The sequence below is a fragment of the Microtus pennsylvanicus genome, chromosome 13 (genome assembly GCF_037038515.1).
Source record: "Microtus pennsylvanicus isolate mMicPen1 chromosome 13, mMicPen1.hap1, whole genome shotgun sequence".
Lineage (NCBI taxonomy): Eukaryota > Metazoa > Chordata > Mammalia > Rodentia > Cricetidae > Microtus > Microtus pennsylvanicus.
The window spans coordinates 83,062,942-83,081,291 of NC_134591.1; the positions used below are offsets into that span (position 1 = coordinate 83,062,942).

An 18,350-nucleotide genomic window follows, 5' to 3' on the forward strand; every position below is an offset into this window, starting at 1 on the left:
GCTTCTCTGTGGAGTGTTTCTATCTGTTCGCTTCTTTATTTACTTAGAGTCAGAGGATGGCACACTGAGAGAGCTGTTCTGCTGGGAGGGAAGAGGGACAAAGTGAACTCAGAATAGCTGAACACCAGGCCTTAGTAGTGTTTAGAGAGGATGCTCGTCCTTCCTGGGTGCAAGACCTGGGCCAGACAAACAGGAATTTACTAGGAGAAAGTGAGAAGCCAATAGCAGAGAGTGTACGGCCTGTGATGAAAGCAGAAACCCCACCCCATGGCCTCCGACCTCCACGAATCTTGGTCCTAGTTGCCCAGGGGGAGGTGGGTGTAGGAAGCACCTTACTTGACCCCGCAGGTGTCACATCTGGTCTTCTACTTCATATATGTCCTCCTGAACACGGGACAGCCAAGGGAAGACCACAGGGTGTCCTCGGCTCCCTCAGTGAGACCGCCGTGCTGACCTGTCCTCCTGTATTCTGTTGTTGTGCTCCAGGGCTGCTATGGGTCGTCTCCAGGCTGCATCCAGACGCTTGCACACAGAGCTGGAGAATGAAAAAGATCTACAGTCCAAGATCACGGCCATGCTGAAGGACAGCGAGTAAGTTAGCTTCTGGCCAGTTCACAGCACACAGGTCTCAGAGCAGCTTGTGGAACAATTCCTGATTCGAGTAGGAAGAATAATTGGCTTTTCACTTTCTAGATGCTTAGGAAAGACAAGGTGGCGTGTTAAAGCAGCCGAAAGGCAAGCTTTTCATGTTGTTTTCTTCTTGGTTTCCTCAGGTTTATTTATAATTTTAGTAACTGAGCAATCAGTTTCTTCCCCTCCTTTTCTTATTTCCTGTACCTCTTGGGCTGGGACTCAGTCATAGTTCATCAGATTAGTGTGCACAAAAGCCCTAATTTGATCCTTTGCATTGGAGGAAAAAGTATTCTCAACTTTTCTGAAACATCCACAGGAGGGGAAAAGACAGCTTCATGATTTTAAGTATTTTGTTGGTCAGAGTTTAGATTGCAAACTAGAACTGCCTCTAGCAAGTCCAGTTTTTTAAAAAAGTTTCTTTTGGGATATGACAGTTCACTGTTAACATCAGCAAGAGCTCCCAATATAGCACAGCTCAGTGAACCACTGGGCCACTGCCCAGCTCTGGGTCCACGGCACAGCTTGGCTGTCATACGACAGCAAGTGAGGCTGGAAAGTCCTCCAGACTGAAGGCTCACCGAGGACTAGGAAAGCATCAGGAACCCAGACGGTAAGCGTAGCAGCTGCGGGCTTGGCTAAGACCACAGTCAGACCAAGCGTCTTACCCTCCCCCTCAGTAACCCTCGAGCCTTAAACCAGTCCTTGACTTACACCTGTTACAATGGTCATAGCTCAAGCCTACACCCTACGCACAGCTGGGACAAATCAGTCCATCCATGTCTGAGAAAGTGAGTACTTATCCTGGTCTTGATTGATACTTGGCTAGTACCTGCACTTTCTGTGGTTCTGAAACCAGGACAGGCAAGACCCTTGGAGGCCCTTTCAGGACTGAGCTGCTAGATGCATCTGTTTACTTCTTAATGTTTTCTCACGTTAAAACAATGTCAGACTCCTAGCGGGAGTTCACAAATGGCCGTGGCATCTTCTCCTTTGCGCCCTGACAAGCATGCTAGCTGGTCTCTGCCTCCCAGGATTCCGTCAGCACAGAGCCCGTTTCTAAAGGCCGTGTTTCTCACCTGTAGACCATGTGACTTTGTAGCATGTTCTCTCCAGACATGTGGCCCCTTTCTTCCACTCAACACTGAGGGACTTCTAGGATCTCAACTGTTAGTCTAGATTTCCTGTAACTTCCATGGAACTCTGATTGAGGAGAAAGACCGGACTCAACTCCATAGTCATGACTTGGTAACAAATAATTTATCTGGGCGGTGATGGCACACGCCTTTAATCCCAGCACTAGGGAGGCAGAGGATGGCAGATCTCTGTGAGTTTGAGGCCAGCCTGGTCTACAAGAGCTAGTTCCAGGACAGGAACCAAAAACTACGGAGAAACCCTGTCTCGAAAAATCCAAAAGAAAAAAAAATAACAAAATAAGAATGGAAGGAAATTTTCTTAATGCAAATTATCACAGTTAATTAAAAACCTATAACTATACAGGACGGACTTGGGATATTTGCCTCGCTGTCAGATACACAAAATGTCAGCTTTAGTACTTCCCAGTGTTGTACGGTGAGCGATGCTCCTGCCATCAGTTCTGGTCTAGCAGGGTCCTACAGGCAGAGCAGGCCCCAGGAGATGCTCTTAGGTAGCCACGTTCAGTATTCTGCAACATATCTAGACACGTCAGCTGTAACATATGTCTAGACACATCAGGCGCAATGCTAGAAACCATCCTTGAGTCGTTGCAGAGGGCACGTGGTAGATGCATGGTTTCCCACGTCCTAGGAAAGACAATTTTGTACTTACCTTCCTGCTACTCATCCCAAATGAAGATGAGCTACAAGCCATCTAGACTTGTGCCGGGACCCTGAGGGAGGGGTGCTGGGTACATTGTAGCCACCACAGGTGCAGTACTTACTGGCCCGTTGGTGAGAGTCACCTGAGACCCGAGTTAGACAGATCTTCACTAACCAGATACACTCTGGGCTGGGCTGGCTGCTACCCTCCTCTGAGCCTTTTCCCAGGCATGTTTGAAGACTTAGGGTGGTTCTTGGTAGCTCCAGAGACCCTCTCAGAAGACATTTTCTAAATGTTTTCCTCAAGCCAGGCAAGGGGGCCACTACAGTGAGCTGACCGCTCATTCAGATGAGTGCCTGTGGCCAGATGCTAGCTCAGGCTGGGTTTGATGTGATGGTAATTTTCTTAAGTTTGGAGACCAGGTGGTGGGACCTCATTCTCTGAAAATATTGGGCCAAGGGGAAACCTTAGAGGAGGGTGCTGGCCCCTCATCAGCGTCTAACATCTGCCCAGAGTAATTATCAAAATAAAGTACCAGCAGGATCACCCCAGCTCCTGGAGGAGTGGCACCAGGTCTTCAGACCTTAGCTACCATAAAGAACAAATTTGTTTTCGCAAGGAATGCCATGTGGCACATTGAGATCCAGAAGGGGCAATTTGAGGATGTCCGGAAGCGTAATGAAGAAGAGGCAGAAGCTAGGCAGAGGAGCCTTGAGATACACGCAGCTCAGCAGCTTCAGAAGGAGAAAGAAACCCTGGAGAAGGTGGAGAGGAACCGTCTGCTGAGGGCCCGGTAAATGCCACCCAGATCTGGCCCTTGCCAGTTCCTTCGTGTTCTCCACCAAGGCTTTCTAGACCCAGCTCTTTGCACCTGTGCCATGGTCCTGCCCAGGCTCCCTACTTCATGTTAAGTGCCCACCGTCACCATTGACAAGCACCAATGAAACCATCAGATCCTTCCTTCTGCGCATTCCTCTACCCCTTCCGAGCTGTGCTGTTCTCTGACCCTGTCCTGTATCTGGATGCTCCTTTGCCCACACAAGCCTTGGATGCTCAGTTGCTATCCATCCCCTGAGGCAGCCCCTGTCTGCTCAACTACCGATCCCCAGGAGCTAGGGGGCTACTGGACTCTGCTCCCCCAAGATGGCGCAAGTCCCTCTTATCTCTCTTCTCCTGCCAGACTCCTGCTCAGCCTAGGTCAGACCCTGTTTTTGTGACTTCCTTATACCGAAGCCCCCAGCAGCACTGTGTTTAACATGATATACCTGGGTCCATTATGTTACACTTATTCTAGTCTCTGTCTTTGTCACTGCAGGAAGTCTTTGCATGTGCAGAAGGAGCTGGGGCAGAAACATCAGAAACTGGTGGAAGACGCCCAGAGAAACCACAGGATTGCCGTGAAGTTCCTGAAGGCCTCTCTGGGAAGGTGGGTTCTCACTTTAACTCTGTCTTCTGTCAATGCCCTTAAGGAATTTAGGAGTGTGGGTCCCTGGCCTTCATTTTGAAATTCCCTGATTCAGTCGTTACCTAATCATCAGAAGCAAACAGATCTGGAGTTTTTATTTTAAGCTGCTGTTTGTATTTGCAAGAGGAGCACAAGCAACCGTGAGGCCTTGGGGTCTGGAGAGCGTCCCCAGCCACCTGTCCTGTAGGAACAGGCCCTGGACAGCAAGGCTCATCCATCTCACCTTTGTGTTGTCGGCTCTTGTTGTTTCTCTGGTAGTAGTAACCTGTACCTGAGACTCCTATAACTCTGTAATTCTCAACATTACCTGCATATATCCCTATTAAAATTCACATAACACCAGGCATAGCAGCACACACCTTTAATCCCAGCACTCAGAAGGCAGAGGCAGAGGCAGACTGATGTCTCAGTTTGAGGTCAGCCTAGTCTACATAGTGAGTTCCAGGACAGTCAGGGATACGCAGAGAGCCCCATCTCAAAACAAACAAACAAAAACAAATAAATGAAATGCACATTCCTCCAGAATCCGAGAGCGAGAGCAGGAGGAGGAGATGGAGTCCCGCAAGCACATGAAACGGCGCATGGATGCTGTGCTGGCGTTGAAGAACAGCATCACTGCCAGTCGGGTAGGTGCAGCTCCACCTGCAGCTTCTCGGGCACATCAACCCCCTGACCACTCCCGGGGCCTGCTCGTGGAAGCCAGGATTCTACTTTTGGCTCCTGCCATGAGCCCTGCAACCTGCCCAGCTGCTCCCTGAAGGAACACAACACTGTTCTGAGAGGAAGAGTTGTGACAGGACCCGGGGTGATGTGAGGGCCAGCACCAGGGCTCAGGGCTCAGTTAGGTAGGGATGTGGCAGGGGAGAGTAGGCTACCACCTGCTCAGAACCATGAAGACTCAGAGGCAAAGGAGTAAACAGTGGGTGCCCAGCAGGAGCACAGATGCACAGAATTCCATACCCAGGGAACCCAGGGCTGTGTGCTGGGTGAGAGATGCATGGGAAAATTATGAAAAATGTTTGCAAATTGCCTACCTTGGGACCTATAGGTTTCAGCATGGATTTAAATACATACATATTGACAGAAGTTTCCGTCCCACCCGGTCCTGCCCAGTCAGGCAACCGTTCAGTCCCAAAGAAACACACAGAGGTCTACAGTAATTATAAACTGATTGGCTTATTAGCTCAGGCTTCTTATTAACTCTTAGAACATATATTAGCCCATAATTCTTGTCTGTGTTAGCCATGTGGCTTGATATCTTTTTTGGCGAGACAGTCACATCTTGCCACATCTATGTCACATCTATATATGAAACTTCTCTTTTCCCAGAATTCTCATTGCCCCACCTCTATTTCCTGCCTGGCTGCTGGCTAGTCAGTGTTTATCTAAAATACAAGTGCCAGGGTACAGACCATTGTCCCACAGAACATGCATTCAAAGAAAAGGCCTGAATGAGTATTGCGTGTGTGTGCATGGTATTTTCTGGTATTGTGACTCTTGAGTTCCCTGTTTCCAGGAAACACTGAAGAAGTTCCAAGCCTGGGGCCAGAGCAGGGCAGAGCTGGCTAAGCAGAAGGCCCTTACGGAGAAGGAGGTGATCCTGGCCCAAGGTGGCGACGCGTTCAAGCACCTTGTTCATCAGCGCAGGCACCAGGAGCTGGAAGCCCAGAAGCGGTGAGAGCTGGGAGACGCTTGCCTGGAAGTGGGCACAGAGAACCAAAGACTTAACCTCCATCCCCCAAAGCAGCAAAACTAATTCCTGCCAACTTCTCACCAAAAGCAGCTATGGGTTATGGGACAAGGACTTCAGCACTCTCCGCCCCAGCCCTGACCGCAGAAGTCTCCATGGGGTTCTGGCATTTGGGGATTTTATAGAGGTTGTTAGTGGGTGAGGTTGCCTCTTTCCTCACTTCCAATTTCTTCAGCTATGAGGTTCCTGAGTTCCTGTGGCCCCCTCCTCCTTGGGGGACACCTGGGGCTCACTCACATCTTGCCCTCTGGCTTCACTCTTGGTCGCCTCCAGGCCATGAGTCAGTGCTTTCTCCCACAGTTTTCAAGGAGCCCTACCTCACACTGACCTTTTCCACCTCACGTACATTGCTTAGCTGATTTCTACTTAACCCGGCTTCTCAGTGTCTCTGCCTAAAACTGTCCTTTCTGAAGGGCCAAGCTGTTTCTCCCAAGTCCCTGATCCCTGCTGGTCATTGCATAGGATCTGCTTGGATCTCTCTGGCTACAGGATATCTTCCTCTTCAAAGTGTCTCACAGATGTGCAAAACACACACACACACACACACAAAAAGGCACACCGTTACAATTGCCACCAGAGTTTTAATGTTCCTGTCAGTCTGCCCGCATTTGATGTGGTTGTAGGTTTGTTGCCTGAGTGGTACCTAGCAAGGGATGGCTATAATGAATCTGTGAATGAGTGAGTGAGCTGTCACCAAGCCCTAACGCTGCCCTTGCCTTTTGTCTCTGCTGCGTCTCCTAAACCACAAGCCTAGAAACTAGGGCGGGGAAGGTCACGAAGGCCAGGGTTTGCTGTGGGGATTTCTAGACGAGGCTGAATGAGGCAGTCCAAATCCAGACAGGGCAAGGCAGGGTATGGTAAGGTGAGGACCCAAGTCACATCCGCAGCTTAGCAGCCCTGTGAGCCTTATCTGCTATACTCTCCATCCAAACAGATGTCCTAACACCAGAGTCCTCGAAGGCTCTGCATGAGCTCTTGCAAAGGAACCATAGAGCAAAAAGAAACACCATACCTAACCCTAGCAGCTACTAGGTGCCCCCTTGCAAGTGCTGGGGAGCACCTGGCTTTACCTGAGAAGCACCTGCTCATAGGGCTTTTGAAGAGGAGCAGAAACTCCGGAAGCAGGAGATTGTAAGTCGAATCTTGAAAGAGGAAGCTGAGGAGGAAAACAGGAAAAAGAAACATCATCCACCCTCTAAAGCCACAGACAGATGGACTCTGCGGGACAAGACCTGGAAGTACATCTCTGATTTCTGCGAGGGGAAGACTGCGATGCCCACAAGTCACCTGCTGGTGAGTGGGGCACTGCTGATTTCAAGCTTAAGTCAGCGCTTGGACGCACAGGTGGGAAGAAGCTGACTAAGGTCCCCAGGGCAATGGCCCTCTGATACCCAGCAGGGTCCTTTTTCCCTCATCTTAGCCAACGGTGCTCTTAGAGCCCCACAGAGCTGCCTCTCTATGGGGAAAGTTCCTCGTCTGTCCCTGTGTACAAAGTGGAGTCAGTCTCACGTGAAGAGACTCGTGTAAGTCGGAGTCCACTGCCAGGTATTCCTAGAGTCTCCTCTCAGTCACACCAGAGTCCTGGTCTGAGCCAGTGGTCTGTGTTAGACAACACCCTAGGCTGGTGTACCTCTCCTTCAAGGTGTGAGAGCCTTGGGTGCTCCTTAGCCCAGCACCCTGCTTCCTCTACCAGCTGCTTTCTTGGCCTTCCTGGGCTTTGGCCTCTTGGAGCGTTTTCCTGTGCCTTTTAGCACATCACAGGCTTTTTCCTGTTTCTCACTTCTCTGTGTGCCAGGCAGCGCCTCTACCTCTCGGTCACTTCACTTTGGGGCAGTGTCCTCCCCTGGGGCCACATTCTGCTCCTCCTTCCATTCTCCCTCTGAGAGGCCACCCTCACTTTCCTGGAGCTCCTGCACCCCAGTCTTAACCAGCTCTCTAGGGTTTATACTATCCTCTTTCCTCCACGTTCCCCATGGTGTACCCTACAGGTACAGTCCAGAGCAATCACATGAGTCCTGAACCCCAAGATGGTTCCAGCAAAACCAGTACCACCATCTTTTCTGAGTTTTCAGAGGACTTCCCCAGGGCTGGTGTGCCATCAATCATGAAATTAACACATGATTATTTGTGATGGGACAGTAGAGAAAATTACAACAGGTCCACTACTCAGAGTATCTTCCGTGAACAAGACCTTCTTGTGAACTCTGCTGAACACTATTGGAAGGCGTTCAGTCATCCATAGACATGGGGATGGTGTATTTCAAAGTTACAAGGATTCGTGTCTGTAAAGAACAAAAGAATTCCTTGAATCTCAGCACTGGGGAGGCAGAAGCAAGCAGATATCTGTGAGGCAAGCCCAGCCTGGTCTACAAAGTGAGTTCCAGGACGGTCAGGATTTCATAGAAAGACTCTCTCTCAAAAAGAAGAAATAACAACAACAGCAGCAGCAGGGGGAACCAACAAGCAGCCTCTCACCACACTGGGGGTGTCAGGCCGGGGAACCAACAAGCAGCCTCTCACCACACTGGGGTTGTCAGGCTGAGCGCTCAGCAGGGTTCCCGGGGACTTGTTCTCTTGCTGCTCACCTATCCCTTGTCTATTCTGTAGTGAGATTATCTCTTCCGCTGGCAGGAAAACGAGATAGCCTTACACCCCAAGCCTACCTGTCTGCTGAAAGCCATATCCAGTGAGTCTATGCAGACGGACCTGGGGAGCATTAGTACCGAGGAGGAGGTCCTGGCTGAACCAGATATCCCCGGGCTTTGGAGCAAAGAGTACAAGACACACCAGGTGAGAGCTTTCCCCTGTCAGGTCCTTCACAGGTTCCTGGATGCAATTGCCTGTCTTCTGCCCCATCCTGTGCCTGCCACTGCTTCCTTCAAACTCAAAGCCCTTCTCCCCTTTCCATAATCTTCAAAAGCACTGGGCTGTAGCCGGCCTTTCCTGGATCTGCCAGCTTTGGCCCTGCACTTTGTTCATTATTAGGCTTTGAACAAGCACGGGCGTCTGTCTTTTTGAACCCAAGGTGTCCAAGAAGGACATGGAACAGAAACCTGTGGGTGGTACCAAGATGGACAAGGACATCCTGGCTCGCACGATGGAGCAGCTGCGCAGTGGGGTGGTCCATAAGCAGGTGGTCTCTGGGAGGGAGTTCAAGGGTCGCCCATTCAACAGCAAGCCCGAGGTCATTCACTTCAAGGTGAGCCATGATGAAGGGAAAAAGCCTTCCATCTACTCTCCTGCCTTTGACGCTTTCCGTTCTGACCTTGGGAAACCCTGCGAAGTCACCTGCTTTGGGGCTGGTATGCAAGGTCTGCACTGCCAGCTTAAGGAGCGGGCTTCAGGGCACACCTTTAAAGGGGCCTGAACTCCTGTGAAGGGGATAACAGGGTAATCCCTTGTTAGGCCCCTTCTGCTTGGCAAATTCCACCTTCTTAAGAGGGACCCGAAGGACGCCAGCACCCACCACCAGCTGGCTAGTATCAGCATTTACAGAAGGGAGGCTAAGATAAACAGCCTGCGGGTCCGTTCTCTCTCCCAGGAGGAAGTTCTTCACTGTCTTTCACACACCTCATGGGGGCATCGCAACACAAGGGAAGCCTAGGGAATCCTTCTCTACCCCACAATCCTCTCATGAGTCAGTAGCAGAGTAGACCCCTTTTCCCTGGCCTGTTCTCGGGGCTGTTGGAGGACTTGGGGCCATCCTGTCTCCTCTATCTCTGCAGGACTTTGATATTGGCAAAGTGTACAAGAAGAAGATCACATTGATAAATGCTACTTACACAATCAACTATTGTAAGCTGGTGGGTGTGGAGGAGGGCCTGAAGGACTTCATCCATATCGAGTGAGTCTTGCAGAGTCTAGGCACGAGGCCGTGGGCCGGCTTGCCTTGAAGAGTTGGAGAGGTCACTGCTGTCTCTTAATATTGAGGTCACGAAGACCCGTGCAGTCTTTTGGATGGGCTAAGGCTCCTCACATTTTTACTGTGTGGGTTTGGGCACTGTAGGAGTCCCCGTTGGCAGCTATCATCTTTCTCACTATAAAGATTCCCAGACTGCTTTTCTGAACTGTAATTTATTTTCCTCTTTGTGCAAGTGTTTTGTTTTTTCCCCTTTTCACGAATCCTTGGTGTCCATGTTGCCACTTCTTGGCTGGCCTTTCAGTATCGTTTTCCCTTGGTCACCTTTAATGCTGACCTTTCTCCATTCCCACCTCACCCCTGTTTTTCACCCTGCAATGTTTTCAGCACTTTCTGATTTATTTCTTAGTATCAGACCTTCATCTTTCTTTCTCCCCCTTTTTTCCTTTTTGTTTTTTAAATTTCTGAATCAGGGTTTTGCTCTGCACCCTAGGCTAGTCTCTCAGACCTGCAATCCTCCTCCCTCACGACAGGTGTGTTTCACGGTATTCAGCTTATAGGCAGGTCTGTTCACAGCTCAGATCACCTGCATCTTTTAGTGTGTGATATGCAATTTCCGAAATGGGGGCTTAGTGTAAATTGTTCCCTGACTCCTCTGCTCAGGTTCTCGGGTCTCTTTCTTTTCCATGAACAGCACTGGCTGGCAGAGCTCTAATCAAGGCTTCCCACCTAAGAGGTGCTCTCCTCCTGGGAACTGAGTGAGAGGAGACTGTGGGATCTTCTGGTCCTCTACTCCTTTCTGGCAGTTTACCGACTGTGTTAATTTGAGATCTGGGAGCTTCTCTGTCTTTTAGCAATGCTGAGTCACTTGTCCCGTGGGCTGTAAGGTTTCTGGAGAGTGTACTGAGGATCCAGGTTAGGTGATGGTCACCATGACCTCAGCTACCACAAAGCCCTCCTTTCCAGGCCTAGATTAAAATTTCTCTCCGCATTCAAAGGCTGGCGTCCATTTCTGTCTTCTGGTTTCTTTTGCTGTTGTGGCTGTGACTCGGTTTCCTCTGGCTGCACTGAGCTCCTGGCCCTGTGTCCCGCAGCCCCACTGCAGCACACCTGGGGTGCTTGGTCCTCTTTACACGGATTGTACTCTTGGAGCTCAGTCAGGTTCATCTCTTTGAGCAGTTCTAAAAATAGCTCATCCCTACCCTGCAAATATCAGCTTTTTCTATTCAGCTCCCTGCGGCTTTGTCTCTGCCCTGCTCCTCCCATGTGGAGCCTCCTTCTCCAGTCTCTCTGTCCTTATGACACCCGCCTCACTTACTCAGGCTGTTCAGGAAGTGTGTGAGGCGGTCCAGCTTCTGGTCCCTTCAGCTGTGCCTTGCTGGCTGCAGAACCTGCTGACTGTGTGTCTTGCTTCAGTACTATGTTTCTCATTTCTAAAAATTCCTAGTTCCTTTTCAGATGAGCCGATGTTTCTCCCCCGCCTCTGTCTCTCTGTCTCTCTCTCTCTCTCTGTCTCTCTCTCTCTCTGTCTGTCTGTCTCTCTCTGTCTCTGTCTTTTTCCCTCTCTCTCACCCTTCCCATCACCAAGAGACATTTTTATATTAAGTTTTTGTGTATTTCCAAACCAAGAAAATTATGTGAAATCCATCATTGTAAACATAGGCCTGATGCTAGGAGGACCCTTCCCTCAGCCAGGACTCAGAGTAAGACAGACTAGCTCCCATCTTGTTCCCCTGCAGTTGGGGCCAGTTTTACTGGATAACCTGACTTATAACCCTTCCTTCCCTTCATGCTGCGATCGTCCCAGGGTAGCAGCCTCCATCCTTTTGTAGCTGGCTGTGGGGTGTGCTGGCTCACTCACTGGACAAACGTTTGAAGATTACCCAAGTGTCTTCTGTTTATCAGGAAACGGAGTCAGTAAGGAACACAGCAGACCTGGAGCTGCTCGTGTGCCGACATGTCTAGATAGAGGTGTTGTCTTAGGGCACCGACTGCTAGTGAACACCACCACCAAAAGCAACTTGGGGAGGACAAGGTTTCCACATCATAGTCTGTCACCGAAGGAAGTCAGGACAGGAACTCACACATGACAGGAACCCGAAGGCAGGCACTGAGGCCACGGAGGATTCCACTTACGGGCACCTCCCACATCATCACTAATGAAAATGATGCCGAGAGCCAGATTTCATAGAGGCGTTTTCTCGACTGAGGCTCCTGTCTCTCAAATGATTCTAGCCTTTGTCAAGTGGACATAAAACCTGCAGCACAGCTGTGGAACAGATAGAAGGGAATCCAAAAGGCCCAGCTGAATACGTAACAAGTATCCACTTTCCACAGTGACTTAACTACCCTGTGTGTGCTGTTCCTACAGCTTTGACCCCCCTGGTCCCATGTCAGCCGGGATGTCCTGTGAAGTTCTGGTCACCTTCAAGCCTATGGTACGTGAGAGGATCACACAGGGTGCTGCTTTTTCTGGCTTCACAACAACGACAACAACAAAATCAGCCTCCTTCTGCAATGCTAGCACAATAGGGCTTTCCAGAAGGTTTGGTCTTCACTCTTATGTGAGTAACTCTCTGTAAGCTATGAAGTGTGTCTCTTCAGGACCTGCATATGTAGTGGGCTTTGGAGTTCTTTCCCTGGGAGCCCACTGAGCTGGTGGTAGGCAGGTCCAGCCCATAGTTACACCCCTGCAGCTTGCATCCATGTCATAGTCACACCCCTGCGGCCTGCGTCCAGCCCGTATTTACACCGCTGCAGTCTGCATCCAGGCCATGGTTACACCGCTGCAGCCTGCGTAACTGTGTCATTGTAGAAATTCATGGTGACTTGGATTGTTTTGTTTTTTAGATAAATAAAGATCTGGAAGGAAATGTTTCATTTTTGGCTCAGACAGGCAGCTTTTCTGTTCCACTGAAATGTTCAACGAAGAAATGTTCTGTAAGTTTAAGTTCCCAGAATCCCTCCCCATGATAAGTGCTGCACCCTAGGAGTGCCCAGGGCATGGAGTACCCAGGGCATGGGGATAGAGCGCCATCAGAGGCCTCGGTCCAGTGTCTGCTCTAGTCAGACTTCACCCCGGGGCCTAGGCTGGCTGACATGAGATATTCTGAAAAAGCGAGTCATCAGACCAGAGCTAGAAATTTCTAGATAAGCCCTGCTCCTTATGGGGTCCCTGATTGAGAAGCCCAGAGTTCAGGGGGGAGGAGAGCCAGCTGAGACTCCAGTCCTCTCTTCAGGTCTTGTGTGTGTTCTTCAATATATATAATATATTCAAGATCGGGTCCCATTATATAGCTCTGGCTGGCCTTGAACTCACTCTGTAGACCAGGTTAGCCTCGAACTCAGAGAAATAAAACGTACCTCTCCCTCCTGAGTTCTGGGATTAAAGATACGCACCATTACACCCAGCTTTCAGATATTTTTTTAAAGATTTATTTATTTTATGCACAAGTGCTTTTCTGCATGTACAATGTTATGCCAGAAGAGGGCATCAGATCCCACTAGGACGGTTGCTAGGAATAGAGCTCAGACCTCGGAAGAGCGGCCAGTGCTCTTAAGGGCTGATCCATCTCTCCAGCCCCAGATATTTTTATTGCATAAAGAAAACCATAGTCATGCAGTGAGCTCCCCTGTGCCCACTGTCCACATCTGATCGTCTTCAGTGTCTGCCACATTGGCTTCATCTAGATGGCATCCTTTGCTGTGGGGCCACTTCAGAGTAAATTACCGTCATCAGACTCAGCACCCTCAAAAACTGTCGGCATTTCTAGAAAACATCCACCATACCATTGGCTGTCCCCACAATGACACCCACAGCACACATCCTCAGTACTCGGGATAGACTGTAGTGGGCCTTTAGTGTTACATCTGCTTGTGAGCCCGCAGGTTCACTGTGAGGTGACTGGCATGGGCTGAGCCGGGTCAGGCTGAGCCGAGTCAGGCTGACTGGGTCAGGCGGCTCTGCCCTGGTTATCTCACCATGGCCTTCTGGCCTCTGGAGCGGTGTCCACCTCGCATGAACTCCTCATGGAAAGTGACTGAAAATGTAGACATCACAGCCAGCAGCTCCGGCACGTTCAGAATGCGTGGGGCAGAGAGAGACCTCTGCAATGAGGGAACACAGAGAGAGCAGAGAATTGAGATAATCGTCTGTGTGCAATACCAAGAGGCTAGCAGAATTCCCGATGACCAGCTACTGCTCAGTCATATCACATGTGTCCCACTGTCTCCAAACTACCTTTTCAATGGCTGTTATGTTTATGTCATTGAGATTACACTTGATTATTACATTGGTGAGCATGTTTTGGCCTAGGATAGCAGCCCCCTTTCCCCTTTGGGTCATAAAACTTACTAAGCCAATTCTTTTATAGGACATCCTGGATTTGTATGACTGCTTCCTATTGTTGCATTTACTATGTCCCTCTGTCCCTGCATTCTTTTAAATTAGATGTAGGTTAGGGAACGATTGTCTTTTTGAAACAAGAAGGACTTTCTCTGGCTCTGGTCTGGGGATCTGGTCCCTCAGGACGGGGGCCATCATGGCTGCAAGAGACTGAGACAGTTGGTCACATTGTATCCTTGGTCAGGAAGCAGAGAGTGATGAGACTAGCTAAAGTCCCTTTGTCCTTTGCTAAGAAATAGCTTTGCTTAAGAGAACTGTTGCTCCTGCAGAGGACCTAGGTTCAGTTCCTAGCACCCACATGGCAGCTCACAGTCATCAGTGACTCCACTTTCCAGGGATCCTGTACCTTCTTCTGACCTCCTCAGGCATGCATATGGTACCCATACAGACAGACGGGCCCAACACTCAAGCACTTAAAATGAACTAATTAAAACAAAAAAGAAGTAGCTATAAAAGACAGCTTTTATTGAGTTTGTTTTTTGATACTTTCATGCATGTATAAAATATGTTGATTGCTGCATGGTGGTGGCGCTCGCCTTTAATCCCAGCACTCAGGAGCCAAAGGCAGGCAGATCTCAGTGAGTTCGAGGCCAGCCTGGTCTAGAGCAAGTTCCAGGACAGGCTCCAAAAGCTACAGAGAAACCCTGCTTCAAAAAAACCAAAAAAAAAAGTACATTATGATTATTATAACTCCCTACCCTCTCTACTTTCCCTCCCATCTTAAATACTTTTACCTCCCTACAAGTTGGGACCCATGTTTAGGACGCTGGTGCCTCATGTGTCTCACCCTCACTCACGTTTAGGACGCTGGTGCTGTGTGCCTCGTGTGACTCACACTCACTCATGTTTAGGACGCTGGTGCCGTGTGCCTCGTGTGACTCACACTCACTCATGTTTAGGACGCTGGTGCCGTGTGCCTCGTGTGACTCACACTCACTCATGTTTAGGACGCTGGTGCCGTGTGCCTCGTGTGACTCACACTCACTCATGTTTAGGACGCTGGTGCCGTGTGCCTCGTGTGACTCACACTCACTCACGTTTAGGACGCTGGTGCCGTGTGCCTCGTGTGACTCACACTCACTCATGTTTAGGACGCTGGTGCTGTGTGCCACATGTGTCTCACGCTCACTTATGTTTAGAGAGCTGGTGCCTTGAGCCGCATGTGTCTCACGCTCACTTATGTTTAGGGAGCTGGTACCCTGTGCCTCGTGTGTCTCACACTCATGTTTAGGACGCTGGTGCCGCAGTAGTAAGAACTCTATCTCAGCAGGGGACAGTGGCAGCTCTATGCCAGTCATCTGTGGCAGGCATAGGTTCCTCTCTGACTTGAATCTAGAGTACTCTGTTTTACACTTTGGTCTGCTGGCTTTAGTAGCCCCTTGTCGCCTCTGGAGAAAGGCATTGCAGATTGAGCCCTGGGTTTAGATTCGGTGAGATGACCATTTGTGGCACCATAGTGATGCCCAGGCACGACACTCTTAGCTTGAGCACAGGGAGTCTGTGGCTTATAGCCCAGGTGGGCATGAGCAACATGATCCCACTCTGAAGAGCAGCACTTTCCAGGCCCCATGTGTGCAGGACGGCTTACCTCAGCCAGCTCGTCCACCACGCCCAGACCATTACGGGTCCTCTCTATCAGTCATTATCTTCACTCAGGGAAGAATTGGTTTGACCCTCTTAAAACCAGACACAGGAGCCCCAAGCTGTCCTGCTCACTACATGAATCTGATTTTTCTAAAAAATGATTTGTTTTTATAAAATGGTTGATCTTCCTGCTTGTATGTCTGTGTAGAGGTGTCAGATCCTCTGGAACTGGAGTTACAGACAGTTGTGAGCTGCCATGTGGGTGCTGGAAATTGAACCTGGGTCCTCTGGAAGAGCTCCTAACCTCTGAACCATCTCTCCAGCCCCGAGCTGTGACTTCTTAAGTAGGCTATGTCCCTGACGTGCAGTGCACAAATGCTCATGCTACCCCCGCCTGCCCTGCCTGGAGTCAAATGCAAGCCCCCCTGTGAAGAAAAGTCAGGTTTCCCCAGGCTTTTTGGTACTGCCTCTGATATTTGGGGAGGAAACCTTCTCTTGTGGGATATTGGGTCCTCTGGGCCATGATTTCCCGCAAGGACCTACTCCCTTTATGAGCATGCAACCAGCCTAGAGGCCACCATGACTTACACTTGTGTTCTTTGGCAGCTGTCCCTTGACAAGGAGCTCATTGAGTTTGGCAGCTATGTGGTGGGTGAGACCACATCCCGGACCATCACCCTGACCAATGTTGGGGGCCTGGGCACCAGATTCAAGTTTCTCCTGGATTCTGAGTTCTTTGAGATGGAAGAACCCCAACCCATCATGAAAATAGTGAGCATTTGTGGCTACCATGGGTGTCTGCAGTTCTGCTCAGTCACGGATGGGGAGGGGAACCTCCCAGTCATGTGTATACAAAGATGTGAGCCAATGAGAGTCAGCAAATCAGGGGGAAGAGGAAAATGTCAGGACAGTCTTCATCAGTGAGAGCAAAAATGTCTGGCTTCAGTGAAGACACATGCAGTCTGGTCTCAGGTGGCAGCAGGATGGGGTTCCCTTAAGGCATGTGGTACACAGAGAGCAGGAGCATTGGGAGACCCTGAAAAGGCTCCTTGGGAAACCGTGGGTCTCTTTCCTTTGCCTTTGCCTTTCCCAAGATTATGCATGGGCCACGTGAATGGCAGCAGCCTCAGGGGTCCAACTCAAGAACCACCACGCTCATGGATGGTGGGGTCCTTTGGGGAAGATGATCTAAAGATGTGCCTCTTATATGCTTCTAAAATACTTGAGCATCCCGAGGAGAAGCATCCTATTGGCTCTGTTGAGGTGCCCCAACAAAGACCCCAGAAAGCATCTCACCCAGGAGGTGGCAGGACCAATGGGCAGCGATGGCCAAGGCAGTATGGAGAGCAAGCTGCTGTGAGGGGAAGGGGTGGAGCAGTGGAATAGGGGGCTGGAAATCAGGCTTGATTTGGGCAGGTAAATGGGATGCCCAGTGGGGCGTCTATAAATTCTACCTCTAAACAGCTGTGGAGAAAGAAGAGTCAACTCAACCAAGGCTAGAGTAGAACCAGCCTCTGGGCAAGTGACCAAGCAGAGTGTAAAGAGGGTAGACTCAGCTCTTCATGGTGGGGTCTATAATGGGACATCTAAGCTGATGACAGAGAGGATCCATCCTGGCCAAGACAAAATAGACAATCATCCCTGCCCTAGGCAAACTGAAACTGTGGTCTAAAGACCCAGAGTAGACAGATGAGAGCAGAGACGGGACAAAGGGTGGCAGCAGCCCTGGGCACAGGTACATTTGTGTCTTCTCCTGGACTCACCGGGTGACAAGGGTGTCTGTGAAGCTGAATGGGAAATGAAGACTCTGAATTTGCTTTCAGAGCAGCCTCTACACCTGTGAGGACAAAAGTCTCTATGAGAAGATCATTACCAGTCTCTCTGAGCAACAGCTTGATATCAATGAGTCCTCCCCAGTGGACATTCCGAGCCGAAAAGAATCCGAGAAAGATGGTAAGGGCTGGGGAGACTTGGGAGTGGGTAGCAGGTACCTACTTCAAACTTCCTGCATTAATTTCTCAACCAGCCAGGACACATGGCCCCAGCTGAGTGCTGAGTAGGCCTCAGAGAGGACTGGCATGGACACAGGGGCCTCCCAAAGGTGGCCATCCAAGAGTCACTCTCAGCACAGCCACCTTAGAACCCCAGGTCAACACAGGGGTCAGAGTCAGCATCTCAGAGAGGGCCAAAGGTGCAGAGTTTTCTCAGGGATTCAGTTATAAGTGATAATAAATGCAGAAAATCCCCATGGATATGAGGTTCACTGAAACTCTGTGTTGAAACTAACAGAATTGACAGAAGTCCCAGATGGGGACAGTCACATTGTGTACAGTGGTGGGGGCTTTGAAGGCTCTGCCTGTGAAGTAGTCCCTGCAGGTGCTGGTCTTTATCATCCCCACCAGGCTCTGAGTCTAAGGAGGGCATTTGCTTCACACCAGCTGGGGAGAATTGCAGATGACACACAAAGACAGTTTGGGGTTTTATTATTATTGTTGTTTTGTTTTGGGGTTTTTGGTTTTTTGAGACAGGGTTTCTCTGTAGCTTTGGAGTCTGTCCTGGAACTAGTTCTTGTAGCCCAGGATGACCTCAAACTCACAGAGATCTGCCTACCTCTGCTTCTGAGTGCTGGGAATAAAGGTGTGTGCCACCACTGCCTGGCACACAAAGACAGTTTTAAAAACTGAACAATCAGGACTGGAGAGATGACTCAGTGGTTAAGAGCACTGACTGCTCTTCCAGAGGACCTGGGTTTGATTCCCAGCAACCACATGGCAGTTCACAACTGTCTGTAACTCCTGTTCCAGGGGTGTGACACCTTCACACAGACATATGTCCAGGCAAAACACCAATGCACATA

The 18,350-nt window shown here is 49.9% G+C and overlaps 1 protein-coding gene across 1 annotated transcript in view; it reads left to right on the top strand.

The window, feature by feature from the left end:
* Positions 1-18,350, top strand: part of Cfap74 (cilia and flagella associated protein 74) — a 56,334-nt gene that overhangs the window by 10,356 nt on the left and 27,628 nt on the right. Inside the window, exons 6-18 of the mRNA XM_075946005.1 lie at positions 487-591; positions 3,050-3,223; positions 3,746-3,856; positions 4,419-4,521; positions 5,412-5,569; positions 6,737-6,938; positions 8,277-8,435; positions 8,671-8,844; positions 9,371-9,489; positions 11,876-11,942; positions 12,355-12,444; positions 16,100-16,264; positions 17,317-17,446. Of these exons, the coding sequence (XP_075802120.1) occupies positions 487-591; positions 3,050-3,223; positions 3,746-3,856; positions 4,419-4,521; positions 5,412-5,569; positions 6,737-6,938; positions 8,277-8,435; positions 8,671-8,844; positions 9,371-9,489; positions 11,876-11,942; positions 12,355-12,444; positions 16,100-16,264; positions 17,317-17,446 (1,757 nt within the window). The remainder of the gene's footprint in view (positions 1-486; positions 592-3,049; positions 3,224-3,745; positions 3,857-4,418; positions 4,522-5,411; positions 5,570-6,736; positions 6,939-8,276; positions 8,436-8,670; positions 8,845-9,370; positions 9,490-11,875; positions 11,943-12,354; positions 12,445-16,099; positions 16,265-17,316; positions 17,447-18,350) is intronic.